The sequence below is a fragment of the Gopherus flavomarginatus genome, chromosome 1, assembly GCF_025201925.1.
Source record: "Gopherus flavomarginatus isolate rGopFla2 chromosome 1, rGopFla2.mat.asm, whole genome shotgun sequence".
NCBI classification, from domain to species: Eukaryota; Metazoa; Chordata; order Testudines; family Testudinidae; genus Gopherus; species Gopherus flavomarginatus.
In genome coordinates, this window is record NC_066617.1 from 143,137,381 (window position 1) to 143,154,881 (window position 17,501).

Sequence of the window (17,501 nt, forward strand, 5' to 3'; positions counted from 1 at the left end):
TTTTTTACTGCTGTGAAAGTAGAATGAATTATATTGTAAAAATAGAGAGGATTAAAGAAATGCTGTCTGTACCTTTAAGCAAAACTGTTGGAATGCTGCAATCCAGGTGTCAGGAATACAGATATTAACATAGAACAATTGCACCGTTTAAGGGCAATTGGTGAAGTATTAGCCTTAGATTGATAAGAGTTAGTAAGGAAGTAGGATATGCATGCTGTGCCCCAGGTGAATTTTACTGTTTTGCTTTCTTTGTCCCTTTGTCTAATTCCCGCTCTTTTATCTGTATAAATAAGACTGGGTCTTGCATGGCCACTCACATTATCTGGGTGTTATTGGCGGAGCGCTGCGCTAATAAAACAGAGTGGTCTGACAAATTGTGAGTCCTGATTCTAACTTTGACACTGGTTTTAACCATCTCAGAAAGTGATTGAAGCGGATTAAAAATTCAAAAGTTCATTGACATTTTTTTGTGAAGATGTTTCTACATTTTTTACCAGATGTAAAGAAAGCTGAAGCACTAACCAGAGGGAGAAAAGGAAATTGAATCCACCAGATCAGAACAGACTCTTACTCCAGCATATTCCCTGGTATCTGAGTGCCTGGCTGTAGATAGCAGATTTCTTGGTGTGTTTGGGGTGGTTACTGGATCTATGAAGGTAGGTGTAGTGATCTGTGGGTTTCTTGTATATTGCTGTCTGTAGGGTTCCATTGTTGAAGCTGATCATGGTGTCACCAATTCACCAATACCTGATATATGGACTTTGAAGTTTCTATATGTATCTGATTGCTTTACCATTTAACAGCTCTCTTCTTGTTCTTTCTTTTTTCTTTATTATAAACCTATAGTTTTAGACACTAAAACTGGCTGGCAGCATGGTATTTTGAATAAGAGCTACTCTAATATTGACCTGGCAGCGTGGCTGGCCCTTTGGAGTTCAGAAGAACATTTTGTGTAGTGAGCAGAGTTTTTTAAATAACTTCTCACTGTACTTCTTACTGGACCTAGGTGCTGACTGGGAGCCAGAGAACTGGAATACAGTAAGGGGGCTGTGGGAGTTCTTTATTTAGCTTGTTGAATACCAGTTTGATGGAATACAAATAAAGTTTGTGACTGGTTGGTGAGTTTAACTTCAGTGTTAACCACCAGTTTTGGGAGTATCTTTTCTCCCTTTTTCAGCCTGCCCTGACCTTGGCATTTCAGTGAGGGCTATGCCAGGCACCACAGGTCACACCAGGGAAGGTAGTTTCCAGCCAGATTAGTTGCTGTTGATTTTATTTCAAGCCTTCTTAACAAAAACAGGATCACAGCCTCTCCCCTCAAAGTCTATACGGGTTACTGTGATATCCCCCAGGGTAGAATCTGGACAGTTGAACAGATGTGTCCTCAACCCTCCAACCTGGGATGCCTTTTATACGGCTTTGCTGTGAGAACAACCTCTCTTGGCCTGTTCACATACAGTCTTTGCCATGCAAAAATCACTCTCATCTGAATGATATGAGTGCTCTAGCCAGCCCTTCCTGAATTATATTGCAGAGTGACACCAGCAAATTCCCAGTCTCCAGACTTGTTCCCAAAAATGGGCATCTTGTACTGTCCAGTTCTCTCCTTCTGTGCAGTACAAGCTCATAGAAACTCCGTCATTTCATTAATAGAAAATGATATGCACAAATCTTTGTTATCTCAAATGAAGGTTTCCAAACACTACAATTCAAATACACAGTGGTTTAGATAAAACAATGAAACAAATTTATTACCTAAAAAAAGAAAAGTAGATTTAAGTGATTACAAATAATAAGGCATAAAAGTCAGAATTGGTTACAAAAAAATAAAAGGTAAAACACAAACTACTACCTAACTTAACAAGCTAAAATAAATTCAAAGTAAAGGTTTTTCTTACCAAATTCTTTTACTGGCTGAACTCCTTCAGTCAGGACCTCTCCCTCAGTTCACTGATGCTTCCTTTGTCTTTCAAATGCTGTTGATGCTGTGAGTAAAGATGAGGGGAGAGAAGTGATTTGTGTCCTCTATTCCCCCTTTTTAAAGCATTTCTCTTCTATGAGAATCATCTCCATCTGGGGTTCAGGTGACAGCAAGTCTGTTTTGGATGTGAACCGCCAGTTGTTCCATTGCCAAAATGTAAATTTCTCACTCACATCCTTCTTCCTGCCAGACAACCCAGTAATTGTCCACTTGATTATGTTGACACCTGGTTGAGGTGGTGGCTAACCCTTTGTCCCTGAGGAACTGGTTTGGGTTGCTTTTCTAAACTTGGAGCATGTCTCAGCCATGTCATACAATAAAAGCTTATAACTTTACATACAATGTTTCTACACACATTTTACTAGGACAACGATATTCAGAAGATTATAAAGTTTACATGATACCTCACAAGGCATACCTGGTACAAAATTTATCACATTCTTGTAAAAGTGGTGAACATAAGGGCACAGTTGGTCACAGTTATGTTCCCTTTCCCAAGTCTGTCCCTCCTCCCCATGAGTTCATCAACCCTAAAGTTCCTGGCTCTTACCTCAGAGCCTTTGCAATAACAGGACTTTCTCCAGTCTCCCTTCTGTCCATCTGTTTCTTGGAGTCACTCCTCCAAGCAGTTGCTCTAGCCTGTGGCAGGTGTTGCAGCCCCCATCCATTTCTTGCTCCTCTTTTCATGAAGATCATCCAGTTACGTTTGCCGGTCTTTTCCCAGGTGAAGTGATTGGGGCTAATTAGCCATCCAGCTGCAGGCCTCTGACCCCAGAGGAATGGTGACCCTTATGCCTTCACACCAAACTATCGTAAATCTCTCTCTCAGGTATTAGAGCTGTGAACTCATGGTAGCATGTGGGCTGTGGTTAGTGTGGTCTGTACAAACTTGCCTGGAACCCTGGTAAAAACTCAGGTGTTTAGCCTGCACTGAAACCATACTGCTCTTGGATCCAAGCTAGCTAGATTAAACTTAGCTCAGGTATGTCTACCTGAGCTGCTACTACACTATGTGGTTGCAGTGTAGATCTATCCTTTGTCCTCTGGCCATAGGGTTTACAGTTATTGAATAAATATTGAAATCTCTCCTTAGACAGAGCATCAGATGTTCCTCCTCTAAACCCATTAACAATGAATCCTAGGATGGCCACACATTCTGCCTAAAGAACTGGAGAAGGTGCTAAAGAGACAAGCCTGCAGTGACTGCTGGGAAATGGGCAAGATAGGAGTTAATGTTTTCTGTCTCTAGGATGAAGGGGGGAGGGATAGCTCAGTGATTTGAACATTGGCCTGTTAAATCCAAGGTTGTGAGTTCAATCCATTGGGGGAGGGATCTAGGGCAAAAATCCATTTGGGGATTGATCCTGCTTTGAGTAGGGGGTTGGACTAGATGACCTTCCAACCCTAATATTCTTTGAAGTCTACCCATCCTGCTTTCTGCACCTTCCCCAATCAAGACATTTGCCTTTCCTATAGTAGTAAAATATATATATATATATTTAAAACTGACCACATGAATTGTTAATCACAACTGCTCCAGTCTGTGGTATTTACAGAGATTTGTGCTGCTTCTCTATTCACTGGCTGGACATCTTGCATAAATAATCATCATCAGGTATAATAATTATATAGTAACTAAGGTCATAGATTCCCTTGATCTCTGGGCAAATCTTCAAGAGCCCTTGGGGGCCATTCCACTGTGCATTGTGGGGAATACATAGCCCTGTGATGGGAGGGATAGCTTGGTGGTTTGAGCATGGGCCTACTAAACCCAGGGTTGTGAGTTCAATTCTTGAGAGGGCCACTTAGGGAACTGGGGTAAAAATCTGGGAATTGGCCCTGCTTTGAGCAGGGGGCTGGACTAAATGACCTCCTGAGGTCCCTTCCACCTTTGATATTCTATGATTCTACCCTGGCCCACAAACCAAAATTAACATGGAATTCAGTCCTTTCCTCCAAATGAAGAAGGAGCGCTGCGAGTAAGGACTGGGGTGCACTACCAGAGTTGTGTGTGTGGGAAGCTCTTGACTGACACAGCAGATTGTGCTGAAGGTCAGGAGTCAGGTGCATTATCAGAGCTGTGTGGGGATCCTGGGATTGAAACAGCAATAAGGTGACAGCTAATAATGCTGCTCCTATGAATCAGGAGATCTCTTGTCTGTAAGATTTCATCTCAGCAGACTGTGGTCCTGTCACTTTGCAGGAGGTTGGCATTCAGAGCTTAGGAATTATCCAGATATCTTCTGTGTTTTGAAAATGACACACCCTGATGTGAACTGAGAGCAATCCTGCCCTGTGTGACTCAAGGACCCTGGGTAAGAGTTCATTCCAGCACCTTGTGGTTCTTGCACTTCGTGGAAGGTCAGGGCTGGTTTATCAGGAAATGGGCTTCCCAGAATGAAGTGGATCAGAGTCTGTTGTTTACAGCTTGACTTTATTAAGATAAACACAATAGTAGACACATTTCTGACATGAGCAGGGAATTCCTGGAGGGGAATCGTATGCAGTAAGAGTCAGAAGTAAGCAGTAGGAGATGGGACAGCACTAGGTGAAACACATCCAGAGAGAACTTTATATACATTCCGCCTCAAAACCCATCAACAAAACCCATCGAGGCCTGTGGTCTCCTCAGAGGTAGTAGAAGTGCCATTGCTCCTGTCATTCAATACTAGGATTAGACAAAGATGTGGAAAATGCATGACCGGGAACAATCCAGCACTAGCTCCTGGGCAGTGGGAAAGAACTGGGCTTATAGATCCTTTCCGTTTCTAGGAGATCTGGTCTAGGATCAGTCTCTTGATTGAAAAACTGACCTTTCTCTGGGGTATAAATTGTTCTGCTCCATCACAAAAGAAGTTAAATTTGGATCAGGGATAATGAATTGTGTGGCCTTCTAAACAGGCCCAGCTGCAAGCATAGACATGTTTCCTGTGACATTGGAACAACAAAGAGCTGTAAGACTTAGACCTTTACCTCTGCATCTTTTTCCTGAAAGCTGAATCTCTTATTACACCCGGCAGTCACCAGAGCAATGTGGACATGATGAGATACTCCCATTCACAGCACACATATTCTTGGGGACTGATGTGTTGGGCCCAAGGGAAGTTATTACATTTAGCAACATTGGCTGAATTAATACAGTAAATAGCAACTCTCCCTTCAACACTTTGAGGCAAATCCATTGGCCCTCCCATTCCCAACCCACCTTCTCCACTGGACTCGTTGGGTGATGTCACAGGGAGTTTTATGACATCATAAGCAGAGCTTGGCTGAAATCTGGTGTTTTTCCACTTTAGTCATTTTTGGAATTTAAAAAAAAATGTTTTTTGTGGTGGGTTCATGCCATTGAGCACAGTAACTCTCACCCCCACCTTCCTGCATATTATACAGCCCTGGACTCACAGTGATACAAACCCTCCAATCTGATCTCTCTGTGAGCTGCCCATGGTGAGGGATGGGCTCGCTCTCTAATTTCACATCCATGATGGGGTATTTTCAATCAAATATTTGTTGCCGCAGTTTCACAAATTCGATGAAATGGTGGGATACAAGGGAAGTTATTCCAATTCCTGTTATCCTTTTTGGATGTATCTACAGCAACACATTTCTCCACACTGAGGTTATTTGGTTCCCCAGGTATCCAGAACCTGTAAGGCAGAGAAGCTGATGTGTCAGATGTATCTTTATGAGTGACCCAGGGGAAAGAGTTGTATCTAGTGATGGAAGAGTGGTGGAAATGATAAGCTATGAATCTTCCAGAGAGATTCCCCTTCCTCCCTAAAATGGGTTTGTAGCTCCCATCATGAGGCCCTAAGAAACCTTCCATTTGCTGGACCAGAAACATTTAGCTCCAGTAGGTGACAGAGGTCTCTCTCTGAGACACACACATATCCACTATATTGTATGTGAATCTGTTGGACTAAGAGGAGGGTGGTAAACAGCCTTTATCTCAAAAGGTACTCACACTGCTGTCTCGTTATATGGAGTCACATCCACCCAGTGCCAATGGCCTTTCTTCAGGGACAGACCAATATAGTAATTCTCCACTCGGATGCCAATAACCGTTCTTTTTACATAATTGGAAATGAAATCCTGGATAAAAAAATCAATTTAAATTTCACTAGATGCAGTTACTGAGCAGACAGTAGCAGGCAGGAATCTCTGGGGAGTGTGAGTCTGGTGCTGGAGGCTAAGGAAGCCCAAGACTGAGTGACCATGGAGCCAGAACTACCCACTCAAATTCAAGAGCAGGTGTCTGTGTGTGTGTGGGGGGTCTCCTCTGGGGCTGGGCACTGAATTCCCAATAGAGTCTGACCCCCAGCAAGATACCTGCTCAGCTCCTGTGTTGATCACTACCAGGTGGGAGCCCATCCCTGTGCAGTTCCTCTGGCTGTTATCCCAATTCATGATGTCTTTAGAAAAGTAGTAGCAGCTGGTCTGAAAGGGCTCCCAGCCCAAAGGACAACATGTCCAGACTCGCCCTGTGAGGGAAGGGAAATCAAAGGAGAAGAAATCATAATAATTAGAGATGGAAAATCCCTACTAGGGACATTTTTGCCATTGTATGTGGACAATGTTGAATTGTTCCCTCCAGTTTATTCTGAAGGGTTTGACCTCTCCCAGCTGTACATCTTTGTTTAGGCTAAGATGGAAGATGTATTATTAGAAGATGTTAGCTAACATGGTCAGTAAGCCCAGTGTAGACAAGGCAAGGTAGACTTACATGGTAGCTGACATGTTCTAACCACATACCTTTAAATTCTCATCTGGACAAAGCCAAAAATGACTCAGTTAATGCAGTTTCCACCTCTTCGCTTCTATAGTCTAATAGGTTTGGGAATGTTAGGGTTAGAGAATATTTCCTCATCCTCAACCTGAATTGCTCTTCTTTTTCTCCTGTTATACCTCCTATCTCTGACCATTCTCAGTTAACCCCTCCCCATCCTACTTGTTCACACCCCGCCTGTGCTTGAAGAACATTATTATTTCTCTCCTTAGCCTTCACTTAGACCCTCTGTACAGACTTCATTTCCTCCTCATTATCTCCTCAGAGGTGAATCCCTGCAGCCCACTGTCACTGCTGTCAGTCCAGACCTGGGTGTAAATCAGGCCACTAGCCTAGAACGCTGGCACAGGGATGATTTCCTCTCTCTCTTTCGGTGTCACTGACCTTTCCCTTCATCTCTCCCCATGACACAATGCCACTCTGCGGAACCCTGGGGCAGGGCCTTGTGCTCTTCACAGCTTGGATTTCCCATGAGGAGAGTGACTGGTAAAGGAGAGAAAAAAAGAGAATGGTTACAATATTTCCCTCCTCTCACCCCCACATACAACCTGATTTCTTCTCCATCTCCTGGCCAAGAACTGTTACATGTGGTTGCTCCTACATGTATTTTCATACATTCAAAACCAATCTCCTATAGGAGGAGAATAGGACAGCTCAGCTTCCTTCATCTCTCTGCTGGCAGTGGGAATCAGTTCTACTGACTGACTGGTGCAAGCCAATCTTTCTTGGTCAACAAGGTAAGAGAAATGTCTGACACACATGGGCTGAGTCAAGATGGGTGTGGCCAGGAAACAGCTCATTAACATTGTCACCCCTTGCTGAGCAGTAGCAGATGTTGGGGCCTTCAGCGTTGTTGAATGCGGGTATTTTCTTAGTCTATTTACAGCTCCCAGGCCAAACACCAACATCATGTCCCACGAAACAGCTCTGCCCCAGGAATTAAGTCTAGGTGCACAGATTAAGGCAGAGAGAAAACTCTTGCTGTTTGCGACAGTGCCCCCAAAAGAATCTGCATCCCAGAACTAACTCTGGTACAGATCCTGTCAGTCCCACAAGCATGGGAAGGCAGAGCATACTGGAGGTGAACCATTGGCTATGAGACCGGTGTGAAGATGAAGCTTTGGGTGTTGTGAAGCATTGGACACATTCCAAGGAGAGGAGGGGCTGTATGAACAGGATGACCTGCAGCTCACAGGTGGTGGAGGGGCTAATCTTGGTTGGAGACTAGCTGGGGCAGCTGGAAGGGTGTAAAACTAACAACACATGGGGAGGGTTCTGAGGGGGCAAAAACAGTACAAATGTTTAAACGTATAACTTAAAGTCAAGGTGTTGGGAACTTCTTGAACTGAGGTGGCAAAGAATGTGAAGAGAAGTGGTTTTTTTTTCAATTGCATATGTACCAGTGCCAGGAGCCTGGGTAACGTACAAGAGGATCTGGAAAATCTCACTGATGAGAAGAAATTTGATATAATTGTCACTGCTGAAACCTGGTGGGAGACTTCACATGACTGGAATGTTAAAGCTTGTAGTTATCACCTGTTTAGAAAGATAAAGTGAGTAAGAAAGATGGGGGAGGCTGTGACACTCACAGCATCCCTATGCCAGAGGGCAAGAGGCTCCCTGGTAACAGGTAATAAGTTTCAACTGGCCTGAGCAGTTCAGTGTACCCTAGTTCACTGATGTCATAATCTGTATCTAATAGGTGTCACATAATATGTCATTGGAAAATTAATAATTCACTAATCATTAATAGTCTTGCATGATGTAAGTACATGGTGTGTATTAAATGTTATGAATAGATAGGCTGGAATTATATCTAAAATGTATATAAACCAGGCATGTCAGGGGGATTTAGTAACCAGATCTGCCTTAAACAAAGGAATAGGTTTGCTTGTCTGACCAGTCTGGTCATCAGGCAGAGACAATGAAGATTTATTTACATACTAGGTAAACAAAGGTATCAAGCTAACAAGCAGGGAAGAGAACCATTATCAGAGCTATAAAGGCAAGGGGTCTGAACCTCAGATGATAAGCAACGTATCAACTGATTGGGTACAATATTACTGTATTATGAAAGTCTATTAATTGAGATCTTTTATGAAAGTCTATGACACACTAGTGATTATATCAATGTGCAGTGTCTGTTTTAGCAGAGCACAAGGGATTATGAATACTCATTGATTTTTTGCTTTAAAGTGCGTTTCAAAACAGAAGAAGAAACAGGTCTCTCCCAGACAGGATGGAATTTCACAGTTATCTACCTGTCCCCAATGAAATTAAGCAAAGTGTGACCCAAATAATGGAAACAACCGTTACTAGGGCTTAACATTTTTAAATCAGAAGGCCCAGACAACATGCACCAAAAAGTCCTAAAAGAGGTGGCTGAGGAGTTCTCTGATCCACCTGTGTTAATTTTTAGTAAATCTTGGAATTCCAAGGAAATTCCAGAAGAGTGGAAGAGTGCTGTTGTGCAGTTCAATTCAATGCAGGAAGGGCAAGTGGTATCATCTGGGTAACTACGGGCCGGTTAGCCCGACATAGATCCATAGACACTGATATGGGCATCATCCAATAAAGAATTAAGGAAAATAATAGAATTAATGCCAAAGAACATGGTTTATGGAAAGTAGGTCTTGTCAAATAAATCTGATTTTATTTTTGATTAAATAAGTTTGGCAGATAAAAGCTAATGTGTAGATATAATATATTTAGAGTTTTGCAAAGCATTTTAGTCCTAGATGACATGCTAATTAAACAACATGCACTGTACTACGTCAATAAAGCACATGTTAAATGAATTAAGAACTGGCTAACTGGTAAGATCTCAAAAAGAAGTTGTCAGTGGGGAATCATCTTTGAATGGGGATGTTTCTAGTGAGGTTCCACAAGGATCAGTACTAAGTCTGATGCTATTCAACATTTTAATCAATGATCTGGAAGTAAATATAAAGGAACTGGTGATAAAATTTGCAGGTGACACAAGGATTGGCTGACTGGTAAATAAAGATAGGGACACAGAGACAGACCAGACTGAAGGCAGAAAGGTACAACTCACCACACCGCACTGCAGACTGGCTCTTTTGAAGAAAGCCACAAAGGACCTAGATCACATGGCTCCCCCAGCCTGCAAACAGGCCCAGGCAGGGCTGTCCTTAGCGGGGTGCGGGACCCAGGACAAATCAGCCTGTATGGGCCCCCCTTAACATTTTTTCTGCAGGTTAAATCTGGTGTGGGGAGGGAACACCTGTGCTGGGGGGCGAGGGATGATTGAGAGTCACAGGGTATCTCTTGTGCTAGGGGCGAGGGGGCCCTGTGTGCTGGGGGATCCCGGAAAAGGGAGGGGTCCGAGGCGGAAGGGCAATGGATGGGGTCAGACTGACACTGGCATGTGCTGGCAGTACTAGGATACTGGCAGCCGGTGGGGTAGTGAGCAAGCAAGAAAAAAATACAATGCGTGCTTCTCACCGGTGAATGCGGGCCTAACTCCTGTTGCTGGTGCCAGGCCTCCCACTAACTCTCCCGGGCTGGCCTGGCCCCCCCCAGCCTCCAATCCCACCCCCTGGGCTGGCCTGGCTCCCTAACCACCCCTAACCCCACCCTTCCTGGGCCGACCTAGCGCTCCCCGCATGACACATGCACACTGAAGTGCGGGGCCCCCCAAAGTGCAGTTCCCTGAGCAGTCATCCCGATTCGCCATACCCAAGGGATGGCTCTGGGTCCAGGAAATCCCTTCCACATTTAAATGATGGCTTGTAATTTTAACACAGTTTCCAATATTCCGCATATACAGCACTGGCAAGACCAATATGGGGATATTGCATTGAGTTCTTCTGTCCCACATTTTATAAAGGATGTTGATCAATTGAAGAGGTTGCAGAGGGCAGCCATAAAAATTATTCAAAGTGGAAAAAAAGCCTTAGAGAGACTTTAGGAGCTCAATCTGTTTAGCTTATCAAAACGAAGATCAAGAGATGACTTGATTATACGGTCTAAGTATCTTCACAGAAAGAAAATACCAGGTACTAAAGGGCTCTTTAACCTAGTGGAGGAAGGCAGAACAAGAACCAGGGACTGTAAATTTAAGCTGGGCAAATTTAAGCTAGAAATTAGGCACCATTTTTAAGAGAGGGTGATTAACCATTAGCACAAACAACCAAGGAAAGAGGTGGATTCTCCATCTCTTGATGTCATCAAATCAAGACTGGATGCTTTTCTAGGAGATAGGATTTAGTCAAACACAAGTAATTTGTCTCAATACCAGGATAACTGAGTGAAATTTGATGGCCTGGGATATTCAGAAAGTCACACTAGCTGATCCCTTCTGGCCTTAAACTCTGTTAAAATAATTTCTTCAAAAGCTGAAGAATGATTATATGACAGAAAAAAAAGAACTTGTAAAACTGAATAACAGCACCATCCGGTGACTCCTTCCATAACAGTCCTGCCACATTAATCCCAGGATGCACCTCTTTGGATAGAGAGAACATACACATTTGCTCTGACTTTTATAGAGCAGTATATTAACCAGCTACCCTTAAATCCCCAACACCTCAGAGAACTGGGAGGAGCATGTAGAGGGTGCAGCAGCTTTATAAATACCTTGAGTGATCTAACGAAGCAGCAGTAGCTGAGTGGTTAAAGTAGAACTTTCTCATGCTTAGCTATAACACAAATGTGATGTTAGGTTGGAATTAGCTAAGCTGTCCTGGTGTTAGGTAAGCAGAAAAAACATACATCCAATTTTTGAAAAATGTGAGGCTTTTGTACTCAGATAACTTGAAATGGGGCTAGCTGAACTCTACTCGGATGTATGATGATATCCTCTGATGTGTTGAGCACCATCTACTCCTATTGAACTAGGAACTGAAGGGGTCCAGTACCTTGCAGCAGGGGTAAAATAATGATGTCCTCAGTGAGGACAAATGTCCTGGATATGTTTCAAGAAATTTGGTTCATGAATAAAAAGGGTTATAGGATATTAGAAATTACAGCTGGGAACTAATGCCCTGGATGCAAAAAGCTCTGTATACCAGTTCTCCTGAGCCAGCTTGGCCCCCTGAAGTGCAGCCAAATTGGAATCAGTTCTGAAAAGCTCTGTATCACATTCCCCAATTCTCATGGCTGAGCTGATCCCTAAAAATTGGGGTTCAATTAAAACTTATGGCCTAGAGAAGAAAGTCTCAGAACCCCATTCACTGATCCCTTAAACCATCCACTCTCCTTGATAGGGAGCTGACTTAGAGCTGACTCCTCATATGGCTCTGTTTATTGTTCTCTCATCCTGCTGAGCCATCTCAATCTCCATCATGGCTAGTTAATATCTCTGATCCTCAGGACATATACCCCCACACCATCTCACCTGCTGCCCTTGGCATAGCCACTCCCCAATTCCCCTTTGCTAGCTCAGGAAGGATTGGTCCCTACAATGTATTCTTCAGGGCTTTCTCCAGGCCCAAATATTTGGACTCCCACCCAATCTCCCCTTGAGATTTTTCTTCAGTGTAATAGACCCCTCACTGTTAGGGAGTGTTTCCTGACTGTCTAGAAGGGTGTTTCTCTCTTTGCTCAGTTTTATCCACCTTATTCACATAAAGCTGGGTACTTTTCTTTTGCCTTCTGATTTCAGAGCATTTAGGAAACACTCTGGTCACATTCAAATTTTTCTCCACAACCATGAGTGCTAGAAACTTCCTTTTTGTTTTTAATGAGAGCTGGGATTGTCTCCAGGAAGTGGCGTTTTAAGTAAAAAAAAAAATCAGAAGTTGTGAGGCCCATGATAAAATTGTGAGAATTGGTTATAGAGTGGGGGGAAACTTTGGATTGACTAGACTGTCTCTTATTTCTTGTCTAATGAGGCATAAACCACTGCTTTAATGCACAGGATAGCCAACCCCAAATGCTCAAACATCATGAGTCAGACTGTCCTTCCCCTATGATGACATTTTATAAAATAATAAATGATGGGATCTTATGATTTGCCTTCTGGCTTTTGCACCTTTCAGGGTCATGTTTTTGAGTTTTTTTCTGAAACCAGGAGGGCTAAAAACTTATTTTGAAATGAGCGCTAAAGTTCCTGCATAATCACATGACTCCAGGATCTTGGGCTTTAAGAAAAACAGCAAATATTGTGAGATTTGTGAAAAATAATGAGAGTTGGCAACACTGATTAATCCCCAGGCCCAGCAGACCTGGTAACACTAACAACAACTTGTTTCCCTCCAGTCCATTTCTTCTGGAAGGAAGCCCCAGCTCTTTACTGACTGTATTTACAGTAAATGCTTCCCTAAACACAGAAAATCAGCTGCCTCTGGGGTGAAATGTGTCAGCTGTTTAATGACACAAATAGTAGGTCAGGACAGTAGAAAGCAAATGAAAACCCCACTGGACCTGCCAGGAGGATTCCAGCTGCCTGAGTTGGGATTTGACATAGACACCAGACTAAATGCTGCTATTGATGTGAAATACATTGCCCGCTCTTTAATTTCCACCAGGGAGCAGCATTAAGCTTTACATATTATACGAAAGGTGTCACCTCCAGTAGCCCCTGGCACTTCAGGGGCAGACAGCGAGGGAGGTGTATCCTCCTGAGTGCCCCACACCACACCCTGCAGCACCATGACCTACAGCACACTGTGCCCAGCTCCCGGCAGCATATGAGAGCCTGGCCTGGCTGGCTGCACTGGCTTCTCAGCCCATGCTGCTGTGCCTGAGACAGCAGGAAGGAAAGGCCCAATAACAGTGACAGAAAAATAATGAAACCTTCCACACACACAGCTGCCTTTCCTCTGGAGTCAGGGTTGGGGGGCGTGCTTTCAGTCTCTTGCCAAGACTGTAAAGGTTCCCACCTCCAGCAAGGGTGAGTGAAGGCAGGGGGAGATCCAGTGACCGCACATAAATTATAATGGGCTTCATCACACTTGCGATGGAAACCACCCGGAAACACGGGTGTGCTGCGGGGAGTGGTGCTGGTGACTCACGAGGGGAAACTTTTCTCTCTGTGTCAATAGGCAGAGTGGGGGATGGGGCAGTGAATTAAGTGTAGAGGAACAGACTATTGTTCCATCTAGTCCAGCATCAGGCTTCTTGCAGAAGGAAGGGGAATTTTTCAACCAGTCTTGTGATGGCTCATTTCAAACCAGAAGTACATAATTATGAGAAATAAAAGCAATTCCACCCTAGCCCTCCCCCCTGAATAGATACATAAAAAAGTGAAGAAAATGAGGATGGAAAAGAAGAAGAAATATTTTATTTAGAAAATATTCATGAAGTTTTGCAACATGTAACATTGTAACATCAACCCTTTCTCTGCTAGGTTTTCCCAGGGTCTGTGGGGTGGGAGGGGGGATCTTTAGTTTGTCAGATCTCACAAGCTATGGATTAAGCCAGTTTGATATTGGGATAGAAGGAAGTGTTTGTGGGTGCTGTGTATGGAGACTCAGTCAGAACTTCAGGGAGATCAGAATATATTTATTATTATTATAGGTTCAGCTCTGCAACTTCAAGTCCAGTGTTGGTGCAGAGGTTGGTGTCAGATGCCTCAAATGAAAATAATATATCACCATATCTAGCTACCTGTCCCACTGTGGGGTTGGGGGGGGTGGCTCTTCCTGACCCCTACAGAGATCATTTATCCCCTAATGCCTGAGAGTTTATTACCTTTCTCTTAATTATGCTGCCCTTTTTATATCCAGCAACTGCACCAGACTTGCTTGATTTCCTGCAGCAGGCAGTTCCACAGCTTGAGTTTACAAGCCCTTCATTTTACTGGTTCTACATTTACCAGCCACTATCTTACTGGAGATCCTCTTTGTTTTTGTAAGATGGGAAAAAGAAAAGAAGCAGGAAGGACAGACCCCAAAGAAAGCAATAAAATCCCTTCTTGTTTTATACATTTACTTTTTCTTTCCAGTGCAGACAAATAAATAGAATTCAAAACCCACCCATGCAGCCGTAGATGACACAGGCCTTGAGGACAAGAGCACAAACAAGAATGACCCAGAAGCTCAGCCAGGGGCAGCATTTCCTCTCTTTTGTGGGGGCTGAAATACATAAGGTAAGAGCACGAATCACACACCTTTCCCAAAGATAAAATTGCAGGAGAGCCCAGGAGGTCCAGTACCCATTTTCCTGATTCCAACACAGCGTCCTGAGACAGAGGTGAGGAATTTTCCTAGAATTACATCTGCACCCAGAAGCCTGTAATTAAAAGTGGCTAAGATACAGGAGCTGGGATTAGTGCAGGGTTCCCCAACTCTTCTTCGTCTCTTTTTCTCTCTACCTGCAAGACTTGTCTCCCCTCCTCTTTCCCCTTTATTCCTTCTCTTGTCCATTGATTGGCCCCCCAGCATCTCCTTTTCTGCTCATAACATCTCCCCATATACCTCTCTCCTTCCATCTCCCCAACCACTCCTCCTTTCTCTCATTGCATTCTCTTCCTCTGCCGCTGTCCACCTCTCCCTGTTTATCCCGCCTTTCCATCCCCATCTTCTCTACTTCCCCTTTGTTGATCCTCTGTATGCCCTTCTCTCTCCTCTCCCCACCCACCTTTCCTTACTCTTTAGGGATCTGGCTACCCTTTGAGCTAGGGGTGTGATTCCCAGCTTGAGGATACATACCTGTGCTAGCTTTGATCAAGCTAGTGTGCTAAAAGTAGACTGTAGCCACAAGGGCCGCCCAGAGGATTCAGGGGGCCTGGGGTCTTCGGAGGCGGGGGCCCCCCGCTTTGGCAGTAATTCAGCTGCGGGGGGTCCTTCTGCTCTGGGACCCAACGCCGAAGTGCTGGGTCTTCAGCGGTAATTCGGTGGCAGGGGGTCCTTCCACCCTGGGACAGAAGGGCCCCCCACCATCAAAGACCCGGAGCGGAAGAAGCTTTGGGGGCCCATGCCCCATGAGAGTTTTCCAGGGCCCCCACAGTGAGTGAAGGACCCCGCTCCAGGGGCCCCAAAAACTCTTGTGGGGGCCCCTCCAGGGCCTGGGAAAAATTGCCCCACTTGCCCCCTCCCTCTGGGCAGCCCTGTGTAGCCATGGTGGCATGTGCAGCGGGAGGGCTTGATGACATACCTAGCATATCGGATAAGCATGCATTTATGGCAGCTAGACCCACTTGCTGCTTGCACTGCTCCAGGTAATCTATTTTTAGGGCACTAGCTCAAACAAAGCTAGTGGGGGTATGTTTCCCTGAGTTGGGACTCATACCCCTAGCTCAAAGTGTGGATATTCCCTCCTAGGTGTATGTCTACATCGCAAATGGAGGTGTGATTGCAGTGTGGGTAAGGCATATCTGTGCTTGCTTTACTCTAGCTGGGGCAGGTAACAGTGGTAGCGAGGACACGGTGGCATAGGCTTTAGCACAGGCTAGCCATCCCAGTACAAGCCCACTTGGGACCCTGAGTGGGTACTTGCATTGCTAGCCTCCGGTGGGATCCATGCTGCTGCATCTCTGCTGCAGTTGTTCGCACAGGCATGTCTACATGTGCTACAATCACCCTTTCATTTCCTGGCCTGTTACTCACAGGTTGGTGTTCTAAGTTGCCCAAAGGAATGAAAGTCCAGCTCAGCCCATTACATACAATTGTTTATAAAAGTCAGTCAAAGTTGGAGACAAAAACAAATGGTACAAATTGGGTTGTTTACAGTGAAAAAATTTTGACAGGGCTTCAAAGCATCTAGTAAGGTCAGAAGTTGGCATTGTAATGAGCAGTAAGATTGTAGAAATGGGAGGAAATGTTTATGGTTGAAATCATCCAAATGTGTTTCAACTGGTTCATTTAATGGGGTGAGGCTGACACCCCTTCTTGGACATTGTTTCTGTGAGGTCATTGAAATGGACAGAAGGTCATTGCTTTTCTCTCTTAATTTCATTATCCCTTCCCCAATTCCTTTGGGCCATTCTCCAGCCCTGTCACTCCCTGGCTCCATTCTCCTAATCCCTCTATCTCATTCTTTCCAGGCACTGTTCCCCCATTTCTGTACGGTCTCTCTCCAGAATTTATCTCCTCTATTATTCCCTCTCCATTACCTTCCCAAATCCCTATTTCAACCCATCCCACCCTACAGAGTGAGATGAAATTCCCATTCTCACCTGCAGTTCCTGGGCTGGATTTCCTCATTGGGCTCATGGCCTCTCTCAGAACCTCACTGTCCCCACCGGTGACTCCAGGGAATACATGTAGCCACCAGCACAAGAGGCCATTCTATTGAAGAACAACTTGTATTCTGAGCTGGTCAAACACAAATGAGAAGCCTTAATGATGTTGGATGAGATGGTGAGGCTGAGAGCCAGAGCCTGGAGATAAATACCCCACAGAAGGGAGTGGAGCAAAGGGAAATTTTTCAACCTGTCTTGTGATGGCTCATTTCAAACAAGAAGTACGTAATTATGAGAACTAAAAGCAACTCCACCCTAGCCCTCCCAACCCTGAATATATAAATAAAAAAGTGAAGAAAATGGGGATGGAAAAGAGGAACTATCCCTCATCCTTGCAGTATTTTATTTTGAAAATATTCATGCCATTTTGCAACATGTAACATTGTAACATTAACCCTCTATCTGCTAGGTTTTCCCAGCATCTGTGAGGTGGGAGGGGGGATCTTTAGCTTGTCAGATTTCACACGCTATGGATTAAGCCAGTTTGATATTGGGATGGAAGGAAGTGTTTGTGGGTGCTGTGTGTGGAGACTCAGTCAGAACTTTAGGAAGATGAGAATATATTATTTATTATTATAGGTTCAGCT

At 44.3% G+C, this 17,501-nt stretch overlaps 1 protein-coding gene across 1 annotated transcript; it reads right to left on the reverse strand.

Moving 5' to 3' along the window:
• Nucleotides 1–4,396: 4,396 nt before the first annotated feature.
• On the reverse strand, nt 4,397–17,097 carry LOC127057680 (C-type lectin domain family 4 member E-like). The gene is made up of 6 exons (XM_050966650.1): nt 16,849–17,097; nt 14,708–14,806; nt 7,152–7,250; nt 6,311–6,462; nt 5,946–6,073; nt 4,397–5,628 (listed from the first exon to the last, which is right to left on the reverse strand). Exons 1-6 carry the CDS (start codon nt 16,883–16,885, stop codon nt 5,481–5,483), a joined length of 663 nt encoding a protein of 220 aa, XP_050822607.1. The 5' UTR covers nt 16,886–17,097; the 3' UTR covers nt 4,397–5,480.
• Between the last annotated feature and the right edge of the window lie 404 nt (nt 17,098–17,501).

Coding starts and splice junctions, on each gene's coding strand:
- LOC127057680 (XM_050966650.1), bottom strand. CDS start 16,885: ATGAGCCCAATGAGGAAATCCAGCCCAGGAACTGCAG. Junction 7,251..14,707: donor TGTCATCTACGGCTGCATGG/GTGGGTTTTGAA, acceptor CTCCTTTACCAG/TCACTCTCCTCATGGGAAAT. Junction 6,463..7,151: donor GGGGAGAGATGAAGGGAAAG/GTCAGTGACACC, acceptor CTTCCCTCACAG/GGCGAGTCTGGACATGTTGT.